At 48.9% G+C, this 27,036-nt stretch overlaps 1 protein-coding gene across 4 annotated transcripts in view; it reads left to right on the top strand.

Moving 5' to 3' along the window:
• The window catches only part of PBX1 (PBX homeobox 1), a 259,367-nt gene that overhangs the window by 201,367 nt on the left and 30,964 nt on the right, over positions 1–27,036 (top strand). For 2 of the 4 annotated variants that reach the window (XM_030572628.1, XM_030572631.1), the window contains exons 3-6: positions 4,652–4,896; positions 14,097–14,305; positions 14,799–14,934; positions 20,903–21,062. In XM_030572628.1, coding sequence (XP_030428488.1) covers positions 4,652–4,896; positions 14,097–14,305; positions 14,799–14,934; positions 20,903–21,062 — 750 coding nt within the window. The remainder of the gene's footprint in view (positions 1–4,651; positions 4,897–14,096; positions 14,306–14,798; positions 14,935–20,902; positions 21,063–27,036) is intronic. The other 2 variants (XM_030572630.1, XM_030572629.1) reach the window with 2 other exon arrangements.

Genomic DNA, 27,036 nt, shown 5'->3' with positions numbered 1-27,036 from the left:
TCAGCTCCCTCGCTGTCCTTCGCCTCTCTACCAGTGCGACAACCTCATCATAGGTGGAAGGTTCGTTCTGGTTTACGAAGGTCTGGCGGTAGCCCCCTTATGTATCGGTCGATGACCAGAGCCCTAGTATCTCTTCCGGACTCCGGGATTCCGTTCGCAACCACTTCTGTGTGAGATGGATGAGGTCGTACAATTGGGACCGCGGGGTTTTGTTTTCCTGGTACCTCCACTCATGATACCGTTGGGCCCGCACTGCAGTTGTTACCCCAGATCTGGCCAGGATCTCTGCTTTCAGCTGAGGGTATTCTGCTGCATCCTCTTCAGGCAGATCATAGTAGGCCTTCTGGGCCTCCCCACACAGGAATGGGCATGGATGTCAAACCACTGATCTCAAGGCCAGGCCTCCCCTAGGGCTGTCCTCTCAAAGGCCAGAAGGTATGCCTCTACATCATCCTCCCGCGTCATTTTCTGCAGCCAATGGCTGGCCCGTATGATCTGTGTCCCATCATGGCCGCAGTTCAGCTCTGTAAGGGTCTTTACCTGGTTTACCAGTTCCCGCAACATAGCTCGGTCTTGAGAAGCCTGGTCCATCAACAGGGGATTAGTCTCTTGCTGCAGCCACACTGCCTCCTGTTGGGCAGCTGCCTGGACACGAGTAGCCTCCTGCTGGGCCGTCATAGCTTGTATCAATGCCCTCACTAAGTCATCCATTGTGGTGAAAAAAAATAAACTCTCTCCTTTTTTTATTTTTTACTTTTTTTAAACCACCCTCCTTCTTCTGCCATGCTGTGCACACCAAATCCCACTCCAGACACCAGTTGTGACAAAGTTCCTTCTCTACCTTGGTGGGTCCTGCACTTATTGGCAGATTTGTTCACCTCAGTGATCCTTCCCCACAGTCTGGGTCAACTCCTCCTGTGTCTGATCAGGAATTGGGAGGTTTGGGGGGAACCCGGGCCCGCCCTCTACTCCGGGTTCCAGCCCAGGGCCCTGTGGATTGCAGCTGTCTATAGTGCCTCCTGTAACAGCTGCATGACAGCTACAACTCCCTGGGCTACTTCCCCATGGCCTCCTCCAAACACCTTCTTTATCCTCACCACAGGATGTTCCTCCTGGTGTCTGATAACACTTGTACTCCTTAGTCCTTCAGCAGCACACACTCTCACTCTCAGCTCCTTGTGCCTCTTGCTCCCAGCTCCTCACACACACTTCCTCTCCTCTGGCTCCCCCCTGCCCCCGCCTGACTGGAGTGAGCTCCTTTTTAAACTCAGATGCCCTGATTCGCCTGCTTTGATTGGTACAGGTGTTCTAATCAGCTTGTCTGCTTTAATTGGTTCTAGCAGGTTCCTGATTACTCTAGTGCAGCCCCTGCTCTAGTCACTCAGGGAACAGAAACCTGCTCATCCAGTGACCAGTATATTTGCCCTTTGCCAGACTCCTGTACCCCACTGGTTTGGGTCTGTCACAGTACATATTGTCCCGCAGAATCTCTATAGAAATTCAGTGCACTGATTCTTCCTATCTCTTATTAGCATCCCTGACTGTGTCCAGATTCTATCTAAATGCAGCTGTTTCTTACCCTTCCCAGCAAGGCTTACAAAATTAAAATACAGTCAGTTTTTTTAAAAAATGGCAATTCAGCATCATAACTTGCCAGTTTACCCATTCCCCCCACCCTATTTTTTCCCTCCACTTCAGCTGGAGTGTTCAGGCAGGCTGCTTGGTACATATTTACCATTTTGCTACCCAGCTGCCCGTTGGCAGAGTGCATACGCACACAAGTGTTTTGCAAACTCAGGCTGGGCCGCCACTTACGCGAGTGAGCCCGGAGCAGTGGAGTGCTGTTTTTTTGTTTGTTTGCTGTAATTTTTTATTTTTAATTTAAAAAAGCAAGAGAGTGATTTTAGGAAAACACTCAGAGTGATTTTATATGTGTTTAAAGCATGGATTGAAGCTGTGAGAATACTAGAAAATTCTCTCTTTGGCAAGTGATTTGTGAGAATATGGTTATTGTTGCTCTCTTGGCTTAGTACAGTTCAAGTAAGTCCCAAGAATGACAAAAAGCTTTTTCCAAATAATAAAACTGTTGTTATTAATAGTTTTTATTTTCCTTTTGTCTTCCACCAGAGGATGTCAGTTAAGCCTTGTAAACCCCTTTTTTTTTTTAAAGGCAGGAAAACTGAGGCACAAGTAGTTTAAGGTCCTGATCCTGCAATGAGCTCTGCACAGGGGTCCTGCTTGTTGCAGGATCAAGGCTGAGGGCTTCGTCCGGCACCCACTGAAGTTGATGTGGGTTTTATTGTAGACTTTGATGGGAGTAGGATGAGGCCAGAAATGACTCATGCAAGATCACATGGGGAATGAATGCGAGAGCTAAGAGCAGAAGCCAGGTCTCCAGACTTGCAGCCGTCTGCCTTATTCTCAGAACTGCCTTCTGTTTGTGATGCGTTTCTGCAAATTTGGGGGAAATCAAATCCTTGTGTCCTTTGTATCAGTCATAAAAAATGAGAGAATTGGGAATCCTGCCCTGATTCTGTCTCCTGTTGTATTCTCTGTGTGTGCAACAGCCAATGCATCAGGCAAAGCAGGCTTGTATTTATTTGAGTTTGCAGAGTTGCTGTTAGTGCCTCTAGTTTATCCACTATGCAGATCTGAGAACAAGATTTTGCATCTTGTTAATTTTTCTTCTTGCGAGAACAGAGAGCAGAGCAATCATTCGGTCAGATTCTGGAGTCAGATGTGATCGCAGAACAACAATATGTAGAAATCAACCCATGGAAAAGCCCTATGGATTGGAATATAATAGTGTGCTTGCATTTCTGTAGAGCACCTTGACTCCACCTATAGAATTCTAGGTTTTTATAGCTCACTATTGAATTTCTGTTGGTTTTAACCCTCTGAGATTTTTCCCTAAGGGAAGAAAAAGAAACCCATGTAACCAAAAGTTAATATTCGTTGAATGATTATTTCCACCGTGAATGATCTAATATTTGTGCAGCTGTTTGGAAATACAAAGCCATGTTATTAATTAGTCTCATGATTTCTAGTTTTTTATTTGCCTTCAGAAAATATAATGCCCTTTAAAAGACAAAAATGAAAGGACTTCTCTTCCCATTGTAATTGAGGGGCATGTGTAAACAATCAGCAGCCCTGGCTGGTCATGTGGAGAACACAATGCCCCGAATAACTAAATGTCCCCTTGCATTGGCCTCACATCTACCTTTCCTGTCACAACTTCATGGGGGTGACCTGCAAAGGCTGCGGAAACAACCAGAACTGGCAAGAGCCCACGGGGCCAGCCAGATGCACACAGGACTTGCGATCTATTTATTAAAGTGTCGTGTCTGCAGCGTTAACTCTCAGTACACCAGTGGGTTTCCCCTCCCCTGAAGTGGGGGCTGCAGGTGCTGCAAAGAACCATCGGCGGGAAATGTGTCTGCAGCCCCTTGCCCCTTAGCCACCACGCTCTAAGCTCCAGTAGTGGCTCACCAGTGGCGATTTCTCTGCTGACCACAGCCGGTGGGGCACAGTGGGGACTGCTTTCTCCCCATTCTGCCTCCAGCTGGTGGCAGCTCTTGAGCCTTGGAAAGGATGGGCTCAATCGGGGCATTCGCCCTGGCACTTCTGCCACCAGTGGGGCCTATCTGCAGGGTTTCTGTCTCACAAAACTTGGTTCAATCCTCAGTGCTGAGGTCTCTTTGCCATGCCCATTCTAGGAAGGGCTGGAGAAAGGGGTCTGGTTGACAGCCCTGGGGACAGGAGCCTTCTGTTTACCCACAGAGGAAATGACAGCATGAGAAGTAGCAGTGCAAGCTAGGGCTGCCACCCATCCAGGTTTTTACCTGAACAGTCTGTTTTTTGGCTTCTGTGTCCTGGTGCCATTTAGGCTTGCCAGGTGCCTGGTTTTTGGAGACCTGGCAACCCTTAATCGCACCTGAACCAAAAGCCTGGTTACCGCGGGTTGGAGGGAGGCACCAGCTCGTTAACCCGTGCTAGCCCCTGCTTGGGAAGAGGCAGGCTGGGGCCAGGGCCTCAGTGGAAGAGGTGGAGAGGAGGTTGGGCCTTGGGGGAAGAGGGGAAGGCAGGGGGCTGGGCCTCGGGGGTCCAGCTGCCAGCCATTAGAAAGGTGGCAACCTTGTGCCAGCATCTCCCTATGTGCCCCACCCTACTCCAGAGAGAGCACCACGGAGGGTGAGAGCAGAGTCCGCAGCCCATCCAGGGTGGGACTCTCCCAGTGAGACTGTCACTAGGGGGTTAACCAGGGACAGTTGTGCTGTGGGCTCTGGCCACTGGGAACTGCTCCAGGCCCCAGCTTGCTTCAGGCCAGGGCCAGTATAGAGTCATGAGCTGCTGATTGCGTTGTTGAGTCACTGCCAGCCAGGCTGGGTTTGAACAGGTGAACTAGAGGCACACTGAGGGTTTGCAAGCAAGGGCCAAGTCGGCATAAATAGGGCATAGCTCCCTTGAAGTTGGGGGGGGCCAGATCCCAGCTAGTGTCAGTTGGCACAGCTCCACTGATGTGGCTAGAGCTATGCTGAGTTAACCTCAGTGGAGGATCTGGCCTTCACTGTCTGCTGAGCTGTTGCTATTGTTTGTGTTCATCCTCAGGGCATTGCTAATAGTTCCCTCCCTCGTCTGTCTCTTCTCACAGTTCTAAGTATCCGGGGAGCCCAGGAAGAGGAGCCCACAGACCCACAGCTGATGCGGCTGGACAACATGCTGTTGGCAGAAGGCGTGGCAGGGCCTGAGAAAGGAGGAGGCTCAGCAGCGGCTGCAGCCGCAGCAGCAGCATCCGGAGGGGCTGGCTCAGACAATTCTGTGGAGCATTCTGACTACAGAGCTAAACTCTCGCAGATCCGACAGATCTACCACACGGAGCTGGAGAAATATGAACAGGTAACAGGCTCATTCGCGGAGGCTAAGCAGAGGCTTCCCCCTCTCCCGGCCAAAGCAAAGGCAGGGTTTAAATGAAGCTCTGATCAAGGAAATAAACCCATTCAAGGGATAATCTGCCCGTACAGCACAGGGAAGATAATGCAACAGAAAATGGAGCCGATAAGAGAATCGGTATGTTACCTACACACAATTCTGTACACCAAGCCAGCATGGCTGTGTGTATATGGGCTGGAGCGCTAGTGACATCTATTGTCAAGGTGGTATGAGCGTAGCAGTTACACACCCCTGTAGCTCAGAACTTCCTGAAACATCCACTGTTCAGGCTGAAATCTGACGTGGGGAGCTGATCAAAATATTTGAACAGGTTTGTGTGTGTGTGTGTGTGTGTGTGTGTGTATATATATATATATGTATATATATAAAAGAAGAAAAAAAATTATTTACTTATTTATGATTTATTTGCAAAAAATTGTTGATGTCAAAAACAGTCTGGGGCTTGGTTTTGTTTTTGCAAAATTTTCCATAATGCATTGTTTTAATCCAGGTTTTGTTATCAAAATAGTGTCAGTATTTGAATCAGAATCGTTCGAGAAATGCTTTGCTTACTGAAAAACCTGGCTTTTTACCTAAGGATTTTGATCAAAATTTTGATAAATTCATGGAAAATGACCCTGGAAAACTTTGTGATGAAGGCAAAACTGAGCCATTTCAGACTCTGAGATTTTTTTTTTTTTGCAAACTCATTCTGCCATTTTCAGCCAGCTCCTATGACAGGCTTGGAGTCTGTGTAAAGGGGATTGTTTGGTTTTTGAGCTTGACCAAAAAATATTCACCCCCTCTTAGGAGTAAAAGGAGAGAGGAAGGCTTGTCCAATGGTTAGGGCCTTAGTTTGTGCCTCAGAAGACCCAGGTTCAATGATCTGTTCTGCTAATGACTCACAGCAGCGCTGGGCAGGGGTTGCCTGATTACCCCCCTCCCCTGGCCATGCAGGGCTTGCCTGATCCACCTGGCATTGCTGCTTTCAAGAGCCCTGGTTTCTGGTGGCACACACACACCCCAGCCCACCCCCCAACCTCAATGGTCCAGGTTCAATTCCCTACTCTAACGACTCACTGGTAGGGTGACCATATTTCCCAAAGTGGAAACAGAACACTGTGCAAGCCTGGCCTGAGCCCTGCCACCATGTGGGACTCACTTGCAGGTTTGTTTTTGTTTTTTTCAGTGTAGACATACTCTTAGTCTCCGTGCCTCAGTTTCCCATCGATACATGGGGATTATTGCTCACAGGAGAGTCTGTGAGAAGAAATACATTACAGCTTGTGAGCTGCTTGGATGCTATGGCAATGGGGGTGTATAAGTACCTAGGATACAGAGAAGTGAGGCGGGGTGCTTGGGACCATAATTCTCCCATTATAAAAATAATTGTTAGGAGCTTTTTTTGGACAGCCTGAGTGCCAGAATGGGTGGAATTGAAACTGTGTGGGAAATCGCCTTGGCTGAGGGAAAATGCCTTAAATATCCTGGTGAAAATTGCTTGAGATTTGGCTAACTGAGGACTGTTTGAACTGCTCATAGGAGGCACATTGCATATGACAATTTAGCCATATTGTCAGTGACAGACAGCTGAGGTGTATTGTGCTGTACTGTAACTCCCTGACCATTACACCTCTCCTCCTTCAGACCCACAGGGGCGTGAGAAATGAGTGAAAGGCGGAACACCTGTATTGCATTGCATGCTGCTCTCCAATGTCCAGATTATAAAGGCTTTCAGCCACTGGTGTCTGTAGGACAGGTGGCCTGATTCAGCCAAAAAGTGGACCATCCTGCAAAATCTGTAACACTTAGAATCATAGAGTTTAAGGTCGGAAGGGACCATTATGATCATCTAGTCTGACCTCCTGGCCAAAGCAGGCCACAGAATCTCACCCACCCACTCCTGTATCAAACCTGTGTCTGAGCCATTGAAGTCCTCAAATCGTGGTTTAAAGACTTCAAGGTGCAGAGAATCTTCCAGCAAATGACCCGTGCCCCACGCTACAGAGGAAGGTGAACCCCTCCCGGGCTTCTGCCAATCTGCTCTGGAGGAAAATTCCTTCCCAATCCCAAATATGGCAATAAACTAAACCCTGAGCATGTGGGCAAGACCCACCTGCCAGACACCCAGGAAAGAATTCTCTGCAGCAACCCAGATCCCACCCCATCCAACATCCCATCACAAGCTATTGGATGTATCTACCGCTAGTAGTCAAAGATTAATTAATTGCCAAATTTAGGCTATCCCATTATACCATCCCCTCCATAAACTTATCAAGCCTAGTCCTGAAACCAGATGTGTCCCTTGCCCCCGCAACTCCCCCCGGAAGGCTACTCCAGAACCCCACTCCCCCTTTGTCCAATTTCAAGTCCAGACTTCCCAAAGCCAGTCTATATCCATCCACTCCCATGTCCACAGTGGTACTGAGCTCAAATAATTCCTCTCTCTCGCTGGTATCCATTCCTGTGATATATTCACAGAGAGCAACCATATCTCCCCTCAGCCTTCCCCTGGTTAGGCCAAACAAGCCACGCTCCCCAAGTCTCCTTCCATATGACAGATTTTCCACTCCTTCGATCATCCCAGTAGCCCCTCTCCGAACTCACTCCAGTCTGAATCCATCTTCCTCAAACACGGGCAACCAGAACCGCACACAGCACTCCAGATGAGGTCCCACCAGTGCCCTGTACAATGGCACCAACACCTTCGCATCTCCAGAGAGCCGGTGACCACTGGTGGAGTAGCTACATTTAAACAAGCATTGAAAGGGCACTGAACCAGCCCTGCCCCCTTTATTGCCCAATAGGAATGTGTCTACACTGCATTGTAAACCCGGGTCTGTGGACTTAGTGTTTCCAAGCCTTTGCTTGAGCGTGCACATTGCACTGTAAACCCAGGCTTACAATAGCTAGACCTGGGTCTCAGGGCTGTGCTAACACATCCATACTGCACTACACAAACCTTCTGATAAATGTCTATGGTTTGAGCGGCTTCCACACCACAACATGCCCGGGCTTGGACCTAAATCTCAGTAGGACTTGGGCTCCGAGCTGACCCCCTAGCAAGATCCTAGGATCTAGTCTTGAGTGCTTGTTGACCAGAGTCAGACAGATTTGTGTGTGGACAGAAGGGAGGCTTGCACTGTGTTTGGTGTAGACATACCCTAGGTGCTTGGGAGCTATGGAAAGCTGAGGTACTTTTCAAGAGAGCAGCTACAAGCTATCCCCTCTGCTGAACTGTGCAGGAAGGTTTCTGTTGCTATTTTGCTGTAGAGTCCCTGAAGCCTGCAGGACAGGCAGTCCCATTGAGGTGGAGGTAGAGGAAAGGGGGACCCACTGACTGGAGTAGGGGGCGTGCACTAAGTGAGAGAATTTATACAGAGTGAACAAGATGCACATTGAACGAGACACAGGAAATGGTCTGGCCTGTGTTACGCAGGAGGTCACACTAGACAGCAATGGGTTCTTCTGGCATTAAAAGCAAGGAACCTGTTAACAGTCTCGGTGAATAAGGCGTGGCTCTGCAGGAGTAGAGCTGGGAGAGCTGTTGGTTCTGAAAAATGGGGAAAAAATCATTTTGGCTACATCCCTTTAGTACCATTGGCTATGAAACTGACGACGAGCCGTTGGCTTAGCGGAAATTGGACTTACTGTCAAGAGAAATGTACTCCATTGTCCGTGTTCTGGACTGACAGCAAGACATGTCTCTTGATTGCCCCCTTCTCCATCTCCCCTGAACCAAATGAGGTGTCTCGCTGCCCAAAGCCAGAACACACTACTCCCAACCAGAGGACAGCCTGCCAGCTGCATTCCTGCCTAGTTCTTCTCCGCTGAGCCCTTCTTTGTGCTGGGAAAACCAGCAGTGAGGGGAATCTGACCGCAGTAGGTGGGAAGTATAAGTGTCAGGTAACCCTTGCCTTGCCAAGTCCTGCTTTCCTGGAGTTCGTGGCTTTCCCAGGGTCAGATATTTTCCCCCCATGTTTGATTTTTAATCTTTGTGTCAGAGATTGATTCGTGGATAAAGACTTGGGCAGTGAATCCCTGCCATGCAACTTCCTGTCCTTCCACTGAGGCGGCTGTGGGGAGCCCAGGCAGCTGTTGACAGGGGAGCCGTGAGTCTGAGTTGAGGCAGAGGACCTGCAGCTCAGACATCAAAGCCTGCTGGCCAGGTCCCCTGGCTGTCTGGCCTTTTCAGAATGCCTCCCAAGACCTCTGGATAACTGAGTTCTGCTGTAACGTCACTATCATGACTTCCCATGTGCAAAGAGCCCTGACATTGTTCCACCTTTGCCCTCAAAATGGCGTGGAAAGGGATAGTGAGAAGGGCATCATGGCCAGGACTGTCTTGGTCTTCCCTGCTGCGTCCTGTGTTCCACCAAGCTGCCATCTCTCTGGGCCAGAGAATCAGAACAGCTTTTCCTCTCCATTTCTCCCTTTGAGATCAGAGGCAGGGCTCAGGCAGCCCTTTCCAGAGATCCTCAGGCTGCCGACACTGGTGGCCGTAGAGAATTCAGCCCAGTTCAAGCTGGTGCAGCAGGTGATTGGATCCATCTGCAGCCTGTCAATGGCAGTGCCCTACACACCCTGCGGAGAGAGGTGACAAGCCCTGGGGGGATGCTGGAAGGGCTATCAGAGGACCTACTGGGTGTGCCCCCCCCCCCCACAAGGAGACTGTAGGTTGAGAGGATCCAGGGCTTTTGTGGGGGAGAGTTGTGAGGCAGCTGAGAGGTTTCCATGTTCAGACAGGGCTTGGAGAAGTAGCTGCGCTTTAGGCAGGCTAGTTGCGTGGCTGCTGAGCTCCACATGCTTTGGTTTCTTATCTTGACGGCTGAATGTGGTTTGTGACCATTGCATCCCGACAGCATCAGTTTGCGCTGACCTGAAATCATGCACATGGGTGGTCTCGTGAGCCTAAGGTGTGGGGTAGATGTCCCCTCCAGGTCACAGCTGTCCTGCCGGCAGGGAAGCTGGCCCCAGGACACAGGAGCTGGCTGGGACAGGTCCAGTATCTGGCTTCACCTCAGGAACCTGATGTTGTTGTGACTTGACACAGCTTTTCTCTTCAGTTTTTGTCTATAATGTTCTTTTGCATGTGAACATGAGGCAGGCTGAAACTACTTGGAGTCTATAAGCACGGGGCTGGCTCTTTCAGCACCTAGGTAAACAGCCAGGAGAGGGTATAGCAGACCTCTCAGACGAGGAAGGTTTCCTCACGATTTACGTGGATTGTATAGGGGCCAGTGGTTCTGCTGCATAGAAACCTTCACAAGGGCTCTGACCAACTAGCTGTATCTACTGGGTAGTTAGCTACAGCTGATGTCTTTAGAGCACCATGGGATGATGGGACAGCAAGGGGAGTAGAGGATCCACGCTCTGTTAAGATGAGAAGGAGAGAAGCAATTGAAACGATGTCTTCAGCTCAGGGGATCGAACCCAACCCCTTGGGTTCTCCCATTGACATGTCAGTCTGTGAAAGGGTGAGGGGCTGTTTTACACCATATACAGGCTGTGCCCCAGGTTACCTTCTGACCTCCTAAGGAAGACACAGTCCAAGCGTACACAAGCTCAGAAAGAAGGGAACAGCGGAGTTCTCCTCTGAGAACACCTTCCCCATCCTGGTGAGGCCTCAGCTGGAGTAGTGTGTCCAGCTCTTGGTGCCGCACTTGAGGAAATATGTGGACACGGTGGAGGGAGTCCAGAGGAGAGCAACAAAAATGATCCAAGTGTTCGAAACCCTGACCTGTGGGGAATGTTAAAAAGACTAGCCCTGTTTAATCTTGGGAAAAGAAAATTATGGGGGTACCTGAGAATAGTCTTCAGATGTGTTAAGGGCTGTTAGAGAGAATAGGGATCAATTGTTCTCCATATCCACTGCAGGTAGGACAAGACGGAATGGGCTTCATCTGCAGCAAGAGAGATTTAGGTTAGATAGTGGGTACCAGGTTTCTGTCTCCAAGGGGAATTAAGCTCCGGAACAGGCTTGCAAGGGAGGCTGTGAAATCCTTGTCACTGGAGGCTTTTAAAAGCGGGCTGGACACACACCTGTCAGGGACTGTCTAGGCAGACTTGGTCCTGCCTCAGTGCTGCAGGCTGGATCTGATGACCTCTCTCAAGATCCCTTCCAGCCTGACATTTCTACTGTTCTATGAATCAGGTGATTGTCACTGCAGCAGCCTCCCCTTCACAGCATCTCTCGAGTGCCAGAGAGTTCTGGCTTTTGGGGTGGTTGCTCCAAGACTACCCTTATGATTTACAAGGCCCAGCAAGAGCAGGGCCCCAGGTGCCATGAGGGCAGTGAGCTATCCCGTTCGGATGGGTCTGAGGAGAGAGAGCAGCAACTTGCCTCGTGTGAAGTGGGGGCACTGCTCTGGGTGTGTTGTGTGCCTGTCCGGGGGCCCCAAGGCGTGAGGCCCAGCCCAGCCAGCCCTGCTTTCAGCACAGAGCAGTGAAGTTCTTCAGCAACTCATTGCTTTTCCTCTACATCTTTGCAGGTCGCCTCTCTTTCAGAGCCGGGCTGTCATCTGTGTTGCTAAGTGGTTTGCTTCCCTCTGGCTGCATGGACCTGCCAGCATCTGATGCAGCAGACTGAGAAAATGTTTTAAAAACAAACATCCCCTGTGGGCATGAGAGGAGTGGGGTACCACGGTGGTGGAAGCACACGCAGCAGGGTGGTGCTGTGCCGTCAGCACACTAATTCCAGTGATTACCTGCTTGCCCTTTCATGTCAGGGTGCCCGTCTCATGCTGCCTGCACTGCTTTAATTATTATCATTATTGACTTGTTATCAGATGTGCCAGAAACCTGCAGCAGATCTGTGTCACTTCAGCGCCCGCAGCCACTTGATGTGGGTCTTTTTGGGGGCTCTGACTGGTCCGTCTCTGGGACCCTGCATGCCTGCAGAATTAACCGTTTCCCGTGTCAGCAGCCTAAGGTGCATTTGAGCCACCAGCGCTCGCTGCTTCCCATGCTTGTTTCTGGCCCACTCCCACCATCTTGTCCTTTGGCACCTCTCCCCCCTGCCTGAAGGGCAAGCGCTCTGAGACCGGGGACCATCCATAAGTAACATTTGTAGCATAGACAGAGTTAGGACAGGCCACCTCACGTGCATCAGAACAGCAGCTGATCCTGGGTGGGCTTAAATCAAGGAGTTGCCAGCTCCCAGGCACCCTATTGCACAGCAGACCACATGCATTATGGGAGAGCTGGTCTCATGAGGCACTGGGTACTTCGGCAGGATTGCAGGCCAGTATAGTCAGACTGTTGGCCTGCCTGTGAATGGAAGGAAGTGGGATACCAGACTGGTCGAGATGTTGGTCTGATCCAATATGTCAGAGATGAAGGGATCAGTATGGCTACCAGACTGAAAGGACCGTAGTTCTGATCTGACAAGGCAAATCCTATATTTTTCTGGCTCCTCCAGCCAACCCCAAAGCAAAAGTAATAGGGAGTAGGGTTTTTTTCCATCTTTGTCCCAAACAAAAGGCTTTATGCAGCCCAGCTCCTCCCATTCCCCCAGCAGCAAGGAAATAGCATCAACTCCTCCTCGCCTGCTCAGTTCGGGTTCGGCAGCCTACCCTGAAAGCTCATTCTCTGCCTGGCAGAAGAGAGAACTTCTTCCTCTCTCTATGGAGAGCCAGCCTAGCCTGGCCTCCTCGTTCCCTATATCTCTGTCCTAATGAGCCCCAATGGAAGAGTCTTCCTTTCCCTTCCTTAGTCATTCAGAGTGCGACAGTTCTGCCTTTCCCCCGCAGCAGCTTTGAACGCCTTCCCTGCCTGCCCGCCTAGGTGTGCACAGTTCTACAGCCATTCCCAGGCCTGGTGTGAGGATCAGCAGTAATAGTAATTAGCATTTACAGAATTCTTTGCATCTTCAAAGTGAAGTACCAATATGTGTTAATCAGGGCCTGTTCTAAAGCTGATAGCTAATTAGAGAGAAGAGTTTGGGCCAGAGATGGATTATGTGGCCTCCCAAGTGTCTGAGCACCTACTGTATTTATCCTCACAGCACAGCTGCAAGGTAGGGAAGTGAAATTAACTCTGTTACAGATGGGGAAACTGAGGCACAGAGCAACTAACTGATTTGCCTGAGGCCACACAGGGAGCCTGTTGCAGAAGAGATGCCTGAACCCAGGTCTCTGGAGTCCCAGACCAACACCCAACCCACTGGACCATCCTTCCTTTCTGATCCCTCTTAAAGCTCCCAAGGCCTCTGCCCAATCACCCGTTTTGTTCTGTGTTCTGTGCAGTGACTCCCCATTGCTGTCTCAGATGCTGGCTGTGCAGTTTATTGCTGGATGTTTTTCTCCTCTTTCTCACTTAGTCTGTTTCCCTGGTGGGCAGCTCATCACCAGACAGATACAGAGGAATGGAAGGAAGCTGAGGGAAGGGCAGCCATATAGATCCAGGGGCAGGAGGGCTCCTAAACTGAAGAAGGGTTAAAAGCTGACCGTGTGCAGCCATGATGAAGGGAAGGCCCTACTGCGACTGTCTGTTGCTGGTAGAAGGATGGGAGTGATCAGGAAGGAGAGGGCTTGGTTAGAGTGGTCCAAGAAGGGCCCAGAGTTCCGGGGATGGAAGCAAGCAGAGGACGATGGGGGTTAAGCATCAGGGAGATAGTGTAGAGGTGAGAGGGTACGTTATAGTCCTCTTAAGGTGGAAGCTCCACTACTTGGGTCATTTTTAACTCCTAGACTGGACAAAACACTAAAAAAAAAAAAAGAAGAAGAAGAATCCCACACAAGCTGGCAAGTGGATGAGGGGCCTGATCCAAAGCCCGCTGAGTCAGTGAGAGTCTTTCCTCAATGGGCTGTGAATTAAACTCTACATGACCCAACAGGCCCTCTCTGCCTGGCTGCTAGGGATACTCTAAAGGGTTGGGCCCAGTTTCATCTCCTCCCTGGCCCAATTTAAGGCTCTTTCCTTTAGAAACCCTCACCACTGCCTCAGGGCTGAAGTTGCAGGCAGCTTGATCCCCACCGTGGAAAGGGGAAGTGGTCCGACACTATGGAAATGGATGTGGTGTCAAGTCGCGGCTGGGTGGCTAGATCTCGTTAGCTGGTTGCTGTGCTGCTCCGTGGGGGCCCTGGGCTGGTGTCCTTACCTGGCTTGCTGGCAACATATAGTCTTGAACACGGCCGAATGACCCTCCGATCCCGGGGTTTCTTTTGTTTTTCTTGCCGTCCCAGGCGTGCAACGAATTCACCACCCACGTGATGAACCTCCTGCGCGAGCAGAGCCGGACCCGGCCCATCTCACCAAAGGAGATCGAGCGGATGGTCAGCATCATCCACCGCAAATTCAGCTCCATCCAGATGCAGCTCAAGCAGAGCACGTGCGAAGCCGTCATGATCCTGCGCTCCCGATTTCTAGATGCGCGGTAAGTTCTCCCATCTCCCGCCTGAGAGAAAACGTTTTGTGGGGGTAGGGGGGTGTCTCATCTCTCATGTTGGCCTTTAGACAGAGCAGACACTGCAAAGATCTGCTCTGGTCTGGCAGAGGTGGGACAACCAATAGATCTGATCCAGTATGAAGGTAAGGAACCAGAACAGACGGGCTAATGTGGTTTGAGATGCAAGTGGATCAAATCCCCAGCCCACCCTGACTACTGTGTCATGCAGTCTCCTTCACCAGCCCACCGGGGGACCAACCTCCTAACAGGGCACTGGCCCGGGGAGGCAGGTCAGAGGCCAGGTGGGTCCAGAGCTTCCCTCGCAAGGTTGCAAAGTTTGAGTAGAGGAGGTTTGCAAAGTACTTTGCAATGGAGAGGAAAGAGGCCCCGTAGAACTGCAAAATATGATTCCCATCCCCAGACCACTTTCCCTCTTTCTGGAGCCTTGGCCCTAATTCTGTTCCATTTTCTCCTTGCCAAGGCGGAAGAGACGAAACTTCAACAAACAGGCTACAGAAATCCTGAATGAGTATTTCTATTCCCATCTCAGCAACCCATACCCTAGTGAGGAAGCCAAAGAAGAGCTAGCCAAGAAGTGTGGCATCACAGTCTCACAGGTAAGGGGTCGGGCAAAGGGAGTAGCACCAAAATAATAGCCTCGCGTTTCTCCAGCAGGGCACAAATAACCAGGCAAGCGTCTCTTTGCTGATCTCCACAGCGGTGGTGGGTGAATTGAGGGGTGACTGCTAGATTGGTAGCAAGAGAATAATTGGAGGCTGTATGGAACAATGGGGGACAAGGCCCATTGACGAAGAAATGTGGATTGGGAGGGGAAGTATTAGGGCAATCACCTGGAAGGGATGGAGATGGACAAGGCAGGGGCTGGCTGCGACATTGCAGAATAGAGCCAATATGGAATTTAAGCGGTAGAGGTTGAGGGGGGCATGCTGGGGGGCGGGGGAGGTGGCAGAGTGAGAGCTGAGCAAGGCGTCCAGGAGATTCCTGGGGCAAGTGCCATGTTTGGCCAGTGTCTGGCCTCACAAGCTAGAGAACAACTAACAAACAGACGTGGGGCTTGGGAGGGGTTTGCTTGAGGAGCTGTGTGAGCAAGGACCAGGAAGGAGGCCGTGGGGTTTCTGGTTTGAGGGTTTCATGGCTGGATATTGGGGGCTGGATTTGCAGGGTTGTTTTTTTACATCTAAAGGCATAGAGGGTAATTACTCTTGTATTTGCTGAACGCAATGCCTCTCTCATCTGCTGGCACGTGCAATTTTTGTATGGAAACAGGGAATTCACTAGCTACACCCCAAGGTGTGCCCATGTAATGAAAGGGGCAGGTGAATAGCCTCTGTGCCCTGGGGCATATAGCATTGACCAGAATGCTGATGCAAGGCTTGAGCAGAGCAGTTGAGTGTCTAATTTGCAACCGCCATGTTCTTGGTTGTCAGTTATGCTCAGCTCCTTCCTTCCCTCCATCCTCCCCTGTTCCTCCTATTGTATTTGGCTGCTAGAGGCTGAAAAGTCTGGAACCAATCAGCATGGCCTCTTGTAGTCTTGCCCACAGCCAATCCACACGCTTTCCGGCAGTCAGCCATCTTGTGCTCCCTCATGTTCGCAGACAGGTTTGTGGTGTCATTTGGGTCACACGTTCCCATGAGGATGACAACAGTAACTAGGGCCAGGTTCCCACCCAGCGTGGCTATTCAGTTTCTCTGGAAGGAACAACATCAAACTGGAGACTGTAGTCATCTGTAATCCTGAGGGAATCTTGCTAATTGTTCCTTAAATGCTCATGTAGTGACCTCCAATCAATAACATACTTTAGAAGACCCAAATGACCATCAGTCCATCCCAAGGTTACACATGGGAAATGGGGCATGCTGGTTCTAATAAACCAAGCACTGTCCTGGTGTTTCATCCTGAACTTTTAATTGACCCTGGATGTTTTTATGGGATCCAACAAAGTTCCATTCACTTTTTTGTAATTCACATGCCATCTCTGCACTCCCTAGGGCCTGGAGCAGAAAGAGCCAATTTCAAGGAGAAAAACTCTTCTTGCGATCTTTCTGAGCAAACTGAAATAAGGAAACATTGCTGCTTTCCTAAGGATTTCCATCCCCGCATGGTTTTTCAGGCCACAGCGGTACAGATAAGTTGAGTGCTTATCCGCACCACGTCAATGGAATATCCCTTTGGAAACTACGTGAAGACACATCATCTCCCTGCACTGTAACTGCCTCAGTTCATACTGCCTTGGGCTTTGCTCCTCTCAGCTCTCGCAAAGCAAACGCAATTACCTTAGCTCCTAAGTTCATAGACTGTAAGACCAGAAAGGACCATTGTGATCAATTAGTCTGACCTCCTGCGTGGCACGGGCAGAACCTCACCCAGTGATTTCTGCATCAAGCCGTTATCTTCTGAGTGAGCTTTTTTAACAAGACATCCCATTTCCATAACTTCAATGTTAGGCCTCAAAGGAAAGCCTGGATCTTGCTGAAAGAGGTGTCAGTGAACCAATCATTGGCTCTCTTCCCTATGACTCAGAAGTGGAAGCATTCCTGACAACTGGAGGTTATTAAAGGAGCTGTGACCCTTTTTGCAAGAGCTAGGCTGTTAACTCCTATCTCATGGCCAATTTATAATCTCAGTAGTTCCATTCTGCCTCCTGAAATTCACCCCTCAGTCTCAGCTGGATATGTTTTTCCCTTCCAGTGCAGTGTTACTGTGCATTGTTAAATAGCTGCTGCCATCCCCTCCAGAGGTAGCCTCATTGCAATGGTGTGCCAGGGGATTTCTGTGCGAAGTTTATCAAGCACTTTGAGATCCCTGCATATGCAAGGCATCGTAGAAAACAGGAGGGATTATTTATCTTCTTTCCATGCAGTGAAACAAGCAACAGTTATTCAGTGAGTGCAAAACACAAGCTGGATACCAGTGACCAAATATCCGGCATTTAGAATGGGACAAAAGTCTCAGCTGTATCGCCATAATCCTAATTCAGAGTAGCAACCTAAGGGACAGGACTAGCCTACAGAAGAATGGCTAACTGGTCTAGGAGGTGACACACCAAAGTAGATGGAATATTGGACTTTTCCAGTAATGGGTTTATGCATAGAGGCAGGTTACCAGATTAGATGGGCCACAGATCTGATCTGGTTAGCATAAAATAGGATTCCTGGCTAGATGGATCAATAGCTTGAACTGGTGTACTCAGAAGGCAGAGTGCCAACACAGATGAACTTGTCTGGGGAAATCCTGCACGAGATGGCCATGATTTCGAAAAGTGAGGCCAAGATGTTCAATAGTGATGAGTGATTTTGGGTTTCCAACTAGAAGGTCGACAGGGCACTTGATTTTCAGAGGGCGGTGCTTAGCACTTCCTGAACAGTGGCCTATCCCCGCTCCTGTTCACCCCATAGTTAAACATCACTATGCCTGATGTATGAAGGCAGGTCAGTCCCAAGAGATTGTTGAGAGCAAGTATAGCAGAAGGCACTTGAGGCCCTGTCTGTGTCTGTCTAGTCCGGCATACTGAAGCACTTCTGTTTCCAGGAAGCCGAGGGGCGCTCCACCAACGCCAACAAATATGGCATGGCAGGGAGAGTGCTCCAGGCCAGAGAGAGAGGGATTATTAGGGGGCATACTGATAGGACGGTCTGGCCATGCTCACTGAGCTTCCAGAAACGAGTTCCCATAAAGGGGAGTTTACAGCTGAGCCTAGCAGCTGTGTGTCTGTTGACCCTGTTGTTGGGACTTGATATGGATGAGCCACCCCGCGTTGATTAAATCAGAAGTCTCCTATCACTGTCCTCAGACCTTCAACCTCAAACCAGGAACCTCTCCTGAGATGAGAACAAATTCAGTTAACTGTCCCCCCGTCCCAAGCTCCCGTTATTCCTGCCATGGCCTCCGCACTCTTGGACTCCATCTGGAAGTGGAAGCACCAAAATGCCAAGAGTCCCACCTCCGTGGCACACAATTGGAAGGAAAAGGAAGTCCAGAACTCTAGAGTTCCAGCTCAAGATTGTAGACCCAAGTTGCTCAGACCTTTCCTGAATCTTTTAACTATGCAAATGTCTCAATATATACATCCATGAGGATTGCACCCTGCAACCTTCATAATGATCCATTAAAGATCTGGAAGTAGGGAATGCCATTGATATAGTAAGGGTACGGGGACATGTCTGATTAGGTCCCCATCCTCTTTTGGTAGCACAACCGAAGGTAAATCCAATGACAAAGACACCAGGTCAGTGGACTTTCAGCCTTCAAAAAACACAGTCTGGTTTCATTCCAGCCCTGTTTTGAACAGTCCTTGGGAACCTATTCATTTTTACCACAACTGACCTTTCTGGAGGAAGAACTCTAGATAAAACCAGAAGACACCCAAAACATACTTCCAAAACTGAAGCTCAGGTCTTTCCAATATTTTTAAAAGTTCTGTGCTGGTTTCAGTTCCATATGTGTGGTTACCCTTAGTGCTGGTTTCATAAATGGCACCAGAAGGGAAGTCTAGAGATCTAGGTACTGTCCCCAGCATTACCACTGACTTGTAGTATGATACCTTTCTCTGCTGCAGTTTCCCCATTTGTCCAATGAGAATGATACTTGCCTGCTTTTATAAAGTGCTTTGAGGTTGATGTGTGCAACACACAGTGTAAGTGAGGAAAGAGACTATTGTTAATAATGCTGCCTGGTTCCAAATGGGACTACATGGGCCAGGATTGAGACACACCACAAAGTATCAGAAACTTTCAGAGAGCTTGTTTTAGTGAGAAATGTCAACTCAAGAATTTCATATATTTCAGATGAACATTCAGACTCTAAACTTTCGGGTGCTTATCCAAACCCTTTGGGAGTTGCCCACCACAAATCTTTATGCAATTGACTCAAAGCTGCATTCTTTAAAATCAGTTAAAATCCTCAATGGAGACTAATTGCAATTAATCAATTAGAGCCTAGCTGTTAATATCTCTCCATGGTGCTCTCTGAGACAGATTCATTGCATAGGGCCAGATCCTCAACTGATGTCAACATCAATGGAACTCCACCGATTTACACCAGCCACTGATCTGGCCCATAGTTTTCCATTTCCTTAATTACTTCTGAAGAAGTTCAGTCTATTTTTATAAATCATAGTTCAACCTGTCTCATTGTGAAAATCTGTAGACGGTCGAGGCACCATGCACGCAGCGGACGCTGCAAAGTTCTGTTGAAACACCTCCATTGATGGCTGCCCTTGCAAACTTTCCCACCTCTGCATCTGGGTTGGGGAAGCATAATCTGAGCTGACAGTTTGGGATTGTGACCACCTGGCAATGTCATGAAATCTGAACCAAAAGAAGCGGACGGCAAAGCCCCTAACAATCTCCATTTTCTGTCTCCTTCAATTGGAATCCTGGCCTACACACAGAATTTGCACCAGTATTAGTAACTGATGCAAGCTCAATTGGTAAAAATCAAGTTTAAATTGGATTAAGAGTGTCCATACAGGTTTTGCCCTGATTTAGCTAAACCTTGAGTTATATTGGTAAAACTGTGTGTGTAAACCAGACCAGAGCAACCAATGTAGCAGCTGTACCTGTAAATTCTTCTGGGATGTGCTCCAAAAAGCAGCACATGCTACTGTGATGGAGAGAGCATTAAACCAAGGTGTGTTTGAGTGTGTGTCAGGGGGAATCATAGCTTCCTAGTGCATGGTACTGGCATTCTCATGAAAGGGATATGGACAGCTTAGTTTTAGGCACAAGGTTTCATTTTGTTTAGAGGAGCCAGGCACTGGAGTTACCCCAATCAAATCAGAACAGAAGAGTTTCCTGGGTACCTAGATCATTCAGCTGAAACGGTTTATTTAAAAAATGAAAATCTTTCTCTTCAGTGCAGGGACCCTGAACCCAGCAGTCTTGAGAACCAGGAAGTGAAACTGACCAGGCTAGTTTGGCTGGCCTAAGCTTGAGTGGAAATTAGCAAGATAAATGATGAAAAGCAAATTAGATTTTTAAAATCCGAACACATTTAATAATGGTCTCGGGGGAGTATTCAAAGGCACAGGCAGGTGCTAGGCTGCCATTAAAAGACATCTCCTGGAGTCCTGTGATTACAGGAAAATCTCAGCTTTTGTAAGTAAGCTTACAGCCCTCATAGTGGCAGAGAAAAGCTTTAAAACATGACCTGCGTGCACCCTATAGGCTCATATCCCAGAAGGGAAATGAAGGCCCTCACCCTGATCTATTTTAAATCTCATGATTTCGAAGCCAGTCTCTTGATTTCTGGAACCTGTCTCACGATTGTGGAATGCTAGGGGTTGGCAATATTGTTATCTTGACAGTGTGCCCTTAATGGAAGTTGAAAGAACGGGCATGTGCTCACCTCTCCATTGGTTTTTATTGACTTTATACTGCTCTGGGTTTCACCAGGGTTGGGATGGAGTCAGCAGGTGGAATCTTTTCCATGCAAAGCTTTTAGAAAAAACTGCAATGCTTGAAATTGCTTTATTCCCCATTCCTAACCCTCCCCCGTGTCCCCACCAAAATATGTTAAAGGTGAAACGTTAACTGTTTTCGTCTTTTCTTGAACTCGCTCTAGGTATCAAACTGGTTTGGAAATAAGCGAATCCGGTACAAGAAGAACATAGGTAAATTTCAAGAGGAAGCCAATATTTATGCTGCCAAAACGGCTGTCACTGCTACAAATGTGTCAGCCCATGGAAGCCAAGCTAACTCACCCTCAACTCCCAATTCAGCTGGTTAGTTTTTTTTTTTTGGGTTGTTATTGTTCGTTTTTTTTTTGTTGTTTTTTCCTTTAATATCTGTGTTTTCTTTTCTTTTCTTTTTTCCGTTTTTTTGGTTAGTTGGTTTTTATGTAATTTTTATAACAACAACAACAACAAAGAAAAAATATGGATTTAATTTTTTTCATTTTTTTTCCGTTCTGTTTTTTCGTTTTGTAAAAGCGATGTGATCATGCTGTGTAACCGACGGTAACGTGTTGGAGGTTTGCATGGATTAAAAATTCACTTGAGTTGCTTGCTCCTCAGGAGAAAAAAATTGTCCGTGCACAATTGATTTACTTCACCAGGGGCTGAAAGCATGAGTGACCCTGATTTAAAAAAAAAAAAAACAAGACCCAACACTTACAGGATGTTCCAGATCATGCTATTTTCAGTCTGTTTTGTGTGGACTTCAATTTTTTGGCTGCTCACACCATAATGTCTGGATCACCTGCAAGTATGTGTTCTATGTGAATTTTGTTTTCCTTTAGTATCAGTATTGGGTGAGATCTTCTGTCTTCAAGGAAATCCTTGAAGTGGGTTGGTTTTTCCGTCCCCCACCTCTCCCCTTCCTTAGCTGTTTATTGTGATTTTCATTTCATTTGCTTTAAGGGACAAATGTATGTTTGATCAGTTCCTCTTACCCAGATTTCAACTCTTCTGCTAAAGAACTATGACATGCCCACTGTTTAATTCTAGCAGTGATGTGTGCACAGTGCCAACACATAGAATCACCATTACTCCAAACAGGACATTTTTAGGTGCTCTGTACTGATTGTTCAAAGCAGTGGGAGATTTGAGACCTAATTAAAAGAAACAGAGGTTAACTTGATGGCTGCCATGTGATTTAAATTCTCTTTATATATAAATTATATAGCTGTATATGCTTATTTTGCTTAAAGGAGGGAAATATGAATACATTTGGTTCTGTGTCATTCAACTCGGTCTGTGATTATGGTACCCCTTTCTCCAGTGCATGAAATGGGCTGATCTCAGGTATGCTTCTGAATGCAGGGCCAGCAGAGATGTTAAACCAGCAATGGGTATTTTGGTATCAGTGAAACTATTTCTTCTTATTAGGAAACCTGACATCATGCCAGTACTTGGTACGGCATTTTCAGGCGATCTAAAGAAACGTGGACTTGACCTCAAGAATTAGACAGACATCGAACACGAAGGTAGAAATGGGAGGAGGATAGGGAAAACAGGACAAGGGTTCAATCAAATAAAGTAACTATCATGTCGGATAGTGAGGGAACCATGATTCCAAGGAAAAAAAAACCAACCCACTACTCACTCTTTCTCCAAACAATCCATCTGGAACTTGAAACTCCGATCTGTGTCCTTGCTGGATTTTTATCAGTTACTCGTTTAGCTCACATCCCATGCTATGGATCTAAAGATCTGCACCCAAGCCCTACTGCTGACCCATGTGGAGGGTTCTAAATGGTTCCATGTGAGCTACAGTTTTGTTTAGGATATAAACCATTTATGGTTCAGAGCACAAAACAGCCCCGGACTATTGGGGGTTAGGTTTCCCTGGAGATCAGGTTATCCCATAACTGCCCCACTACATTGTTTCTCACCCCTTCCTCTGTAGCCTCCGGTACTAGCCACTGTCAGAGGCAGGGCACTGGACTAGGTGGACCACAAGTGTGACCAGCAATTCCTGTGCTTCTGCGCTCTCTCCTCATTATGCATGCAGGTTTGCGTAGGGTTGCTCAAAAGGGTCAGGCTGCACCCACTGGTTTGTGATTGTAGGGCTGCTCCAGAGGGTCAGGATGCACTCACTGGTTTGTTGTTGTAGGGATGTACTAGACGGCTTTCACATTTTTTCTTTCAAATACTTCTAAAAATTTGTAAACTTCTACATTCTTTTAATCACTTAGCTGTTTTTACTTGAGATCCATTTGCAGAACAGACTGGGCCTTCTGGTGGTGGCAACTCCCCTTCTTAAAGGCATGGAGTAAATGTAGCTGTATGTGTGTATTATATTTAATAATATTCTTTTTCAAATCGGAGATTGTGTATATCAGAGTCCAGAATCCACACAAACTTGTAGCCAAGGTGTGCAATTTTCACTCTTCTCCTATTTGCCCAATTTGAGCCTGATCCAAAGCCCATGGAAGCCAAGAGAAAGTCTTCAATCGACTTCAGTGGGCTTTAGATCTGGCCCATATCCAGCATAACAGCCATACCTCCAGTGGCTGCCCCAGTTGAATAATGGTGCAATGCGGCTCTCTTCCTGTAACATTCCCCACAGGCAGGAGCAGGGCCGGCTCTAGCCATTTCGCCGCCCCAAGCACGGTGGCACACCGCGGGGGGCGCTCTGCTGCTCGCCGGTGCTGCAGCTCCGGTGGACCTCCCGCTGGCGTCCCTGCGGATGCTCCACCGGAGCCGCGGGACCAGCGGACCCTCCGCAGGGACGCCTGCGGGAGGTTTACCGGAGCCGCCTGCCGCCCTCCCGGCAACCGGCAGAGCGCCCCCCGCGGCATGCCGCCCCAAGCACGCGCTTGGCGCACTGGGGCCTGGAGCAGGCCTGGGGAGGAGCATGGCTGTGTAATGGGTGTAAATTGTCCAGATCTTGCAGTAAACCATGAAGACGCTGCACTTTCAAGTCCTGTGGTTAAAGTATAGGACTTGGACTCCTTGGTCTTGTTTCTGACTCTCCCGAGATGTGTGTCTACATCCCAGAATCATGTACCCTTCTTCTACCAACATTGCTGCATGCTGGTGCTAGCGGTGGAGGAAGTGCTAACGTAGGAGGGACGCTCACCACCATAACACAAAAATCTTCTGTGCGCTTTTAGCAAGGTCTTCATGACCTGGGAAAAGTCCCCTCCCCGCCACGAGCCTCAGTTTCCCCATCTGCAAGCTGGGATTAATGATGCTTCTTATGGGGATTGCGAGGCTTGGTTAATTAGCATCTATAAAGTGTTGCGAGCTCCACAGATGGCACTGGAGAAGTGCAAAGTAATGTTGGTTTTCTACCTGCACCTATTGTATGCAGCCAGGCCTGCCGTAATGCACCTATCCGTTCACCTATCTGTTGAGGGGAGGATACCCTCACAGATAAAAATACATCACTATCTTCCAGTGCCTTTTACAGCAGCGTAAGAGGAGTGGTGGGGGGTTTAGCAATACACTGATTGTTGGACTTACTTTGTCCTGTGGCCAAAGACCCTAGCTGCTTCTTCCCTTTTCAATGGTGGGGGAAAGCCCCAATCCTGACCCTTTCTCAAACATGACCCAGGTTTGTTAGTGTGTGCTGGTCTCTCTCGTGTTAGCTTCTCCTGAGAAGACTGTTACTAATGGTCTCAGAAGTTACCTCCCCCCCATCCTTCTGGGACAGGATCCACGGGTACTGGCAGGGCAGCAAGAAGCAGCACTATGCCTGGCTGTGATTCCTGGGCCCCAGTGATTGCCCTATTGCCAGCAGAGGCCCTTGTGAGTCAGACACTGTGGGCCTTTGATTGCTGAGCAGCATCTCTGGAGTGTAATTGGAGAGCAGAAGCCAGGTGACTTGACTGTGTGAGTCACTGCTGAGGTAAATACCATCCACTCATCTCTCTAGGTCCCATGTTTCAGAGCATCCTCCCCCAAGCATCACTCTGTCTCTTCAGCTAAGAGCATCCTCCTGCCATGCCAGATCCTCTCTCTGCTCCCCAGGAGGCCCCTATCATCTCTTCTCCATGACTGACAGCTTTGTCAGTTTTACCACGGTAGTACTCATAGGGTCTGGCTTCCCCTTTCCCTTCTGGAACGTCCAAGCTTTCTTTCCGTCAGCCTGTGATGTTTGGACGGGGAGCATGCGCTGGGGGGGAGATTCCAGTCTAGCTGTTCTGTGCACTGCCATCCTCTGTGAGTGCAGAACAGCTACAGCAGCGCAAACTTCCCCCAGATGCCACCCCAGGAAATCATCTCTGCCCTGAGCTTCAGAAATCTGCATTCGGAGGTGGGAAGCGAGTTCAGTCCCATGGCTAATTAGGACCAAACGCGAGGGTGGTTTTCCTAATGGGAGACGCCTACCTGCTAGGAACTGGGACAGGACCCACCCAGTTCATTTCACACCGAAGAGCTGCTATCGATCTGGGTTGGCTCCAAACTGGTGGCAAGATGTCAAAGGCTGTGTTACATGCTCCATGAGCCCACCAGTCCTCCCTGTTTAGTTTCTAGCAGGGCAGCCCTGCCTTACTGTATGTGCACCTCATCCCCGCATTAGCACATATGTTTTAACATGACGGGCTTTTTGCACACCTACCTCTGTCTCTAAGAAATCAGCCAGGTAATGGAGGCTAGGCTAAGAGGTCGCTGGGCATCGCTGGCCCTTGATCGGTCTAATAATAAAAACAAAATGGCAAATGTCTATCCACATTGTATCCCCACTCCCCACCACCCTTCACATGTTACTGTCTTCTCAGTTCTGGCAGCGAGCAAGGCAGGAAGCATGATTATACAGCGCCTAGCACAATGAGGCCAGGGCGCCGAGTTGGCTGGCCAAATGCTACAGCAGCACTAGTGTTAGATGATTAATTACAGTGCTGAGCAGAACTGGGAGTGGCCGACGGGATAGCATGGCAACCAACTGCATTGTGTATATGCACAAGTAGGCATGGACACAAGAGGCTACCAGTATGTCACCTGTGGTCTCCTGTTTTGGGAAGAGATCAGCATAGAAATGCCATCTCTGCAAGGCTCCCCTGTACCCCGCTTTCCCCTGCCATCACCACCCATGCCCCTCGCTGAACTGGCTCCCCTTTCCACAGTATCAGGAGACAGGGTAAGTTGCAAGGAGAGGTTGCCCCGCAGAGGAACTGATGAGGTGTCAAAGAGAACACCTCCGGAGCTGAGACATGGGTAGGTGAGCAGATCCTGGCAGGGGAGCTGTGGGCAATGAGAGGTAGAATTAGTGCTGGTATTCCCTGGCCTGGGAGCATCACAGACTAGGGAGTGGTGCCTTTGGCTGATTAAGAGGCATATAGAGTCCTGCTCAGTCCTTAGAGGGTTAGAGTTTGGTGCGAAGAACCATAAAAAGTGCAACAGACCCCGATGACCCCTTTTGGATGCTCCAAATGGGCTAGTGTAGCTGCACCCTGTCTGCCCGTTGGATCCAGGCAGCTTGCAACGTGAGCTGCAGCCAGCATGGTTAGGATCTGGGAGGGTGGCTGTGCTGGGTGAGGAAGAGGCAATGTTTACCTACCTGCTGCAAAAGCACCTTCCTTTATGGCTCTTGGACACCCAGCCCTGTGCCTGCGACCACAGCAGCCAGCTTGGCTGTGAGAGGTGTGTATTGTGCTGAACCCTGAGACAGCAGCAGCTGATGGTGATCATTGTAGCAGGTAGACAGACAGTACAAGAATGAGCGATGAGTGGGTATCGGTTCAGAGTGTGACAGACTGAAGATGCAAGGGGAGAAATGACTGGGAGACACATGTGGGCAGAGCACAGTATGTTGCCTGTCTAATGGTGTAATTTATTGAACAGTGGCATGGGTGGGCCTGGTGCTGTACATGGAGATCCCATAGGGTCCCTGCCCCAATTTAAATGGCCAATGACAAAGAGGGAGGGATGCAGGGAGTTGGGGTGCACACAGTGAATCAAAGGGGCACAGTTTGGGTTTTTGATACATTTTCAGTTCACAGGGCAGGTTTCAGGGATGACGGGAAATGGGGGTGCTGAGGAGGGATTTGATGAAGAGGGAAGCTGTGCGCTGGCTGGATATTCCAGGCCTAGGGCCCTTTGAGGGAACTAAAGAGACATAGAGGCATTGGAATTGGCAGGGCCTACGCAAGGGAGAAATGAACCGCTAGAGATGGGCTGAAGGCATGGAGCTTTGCAGAGCCCTGAGCACAGGGACCAGACGTTGGAACTGGAAGGGAATGCGGCGCAAAGATGGACGTCATAGAGCGGTGGGCAGGAGAAGCCATTTAATGTTACTCACACTGCTTTC

Source organism: Gopherus evgoodei, chromosome 8 (assembly GCF_007399415.2).
Source record: "Gopherus evgoodei ecotype Sinaloan lineage chromosome 8, rGopEvg1_v1.p, whole genome shotgun sequence".
Lineage (NCBI taxonomy): Eukaryota > Metazoa > Chordata > Testudines > Testudinidae > Gopherus > Gopherus evgoodei.
Note: the sequence above shows the minus strand (reverse complement) of the source record. Positions and strands in the feature narration are given on the sequence as shown.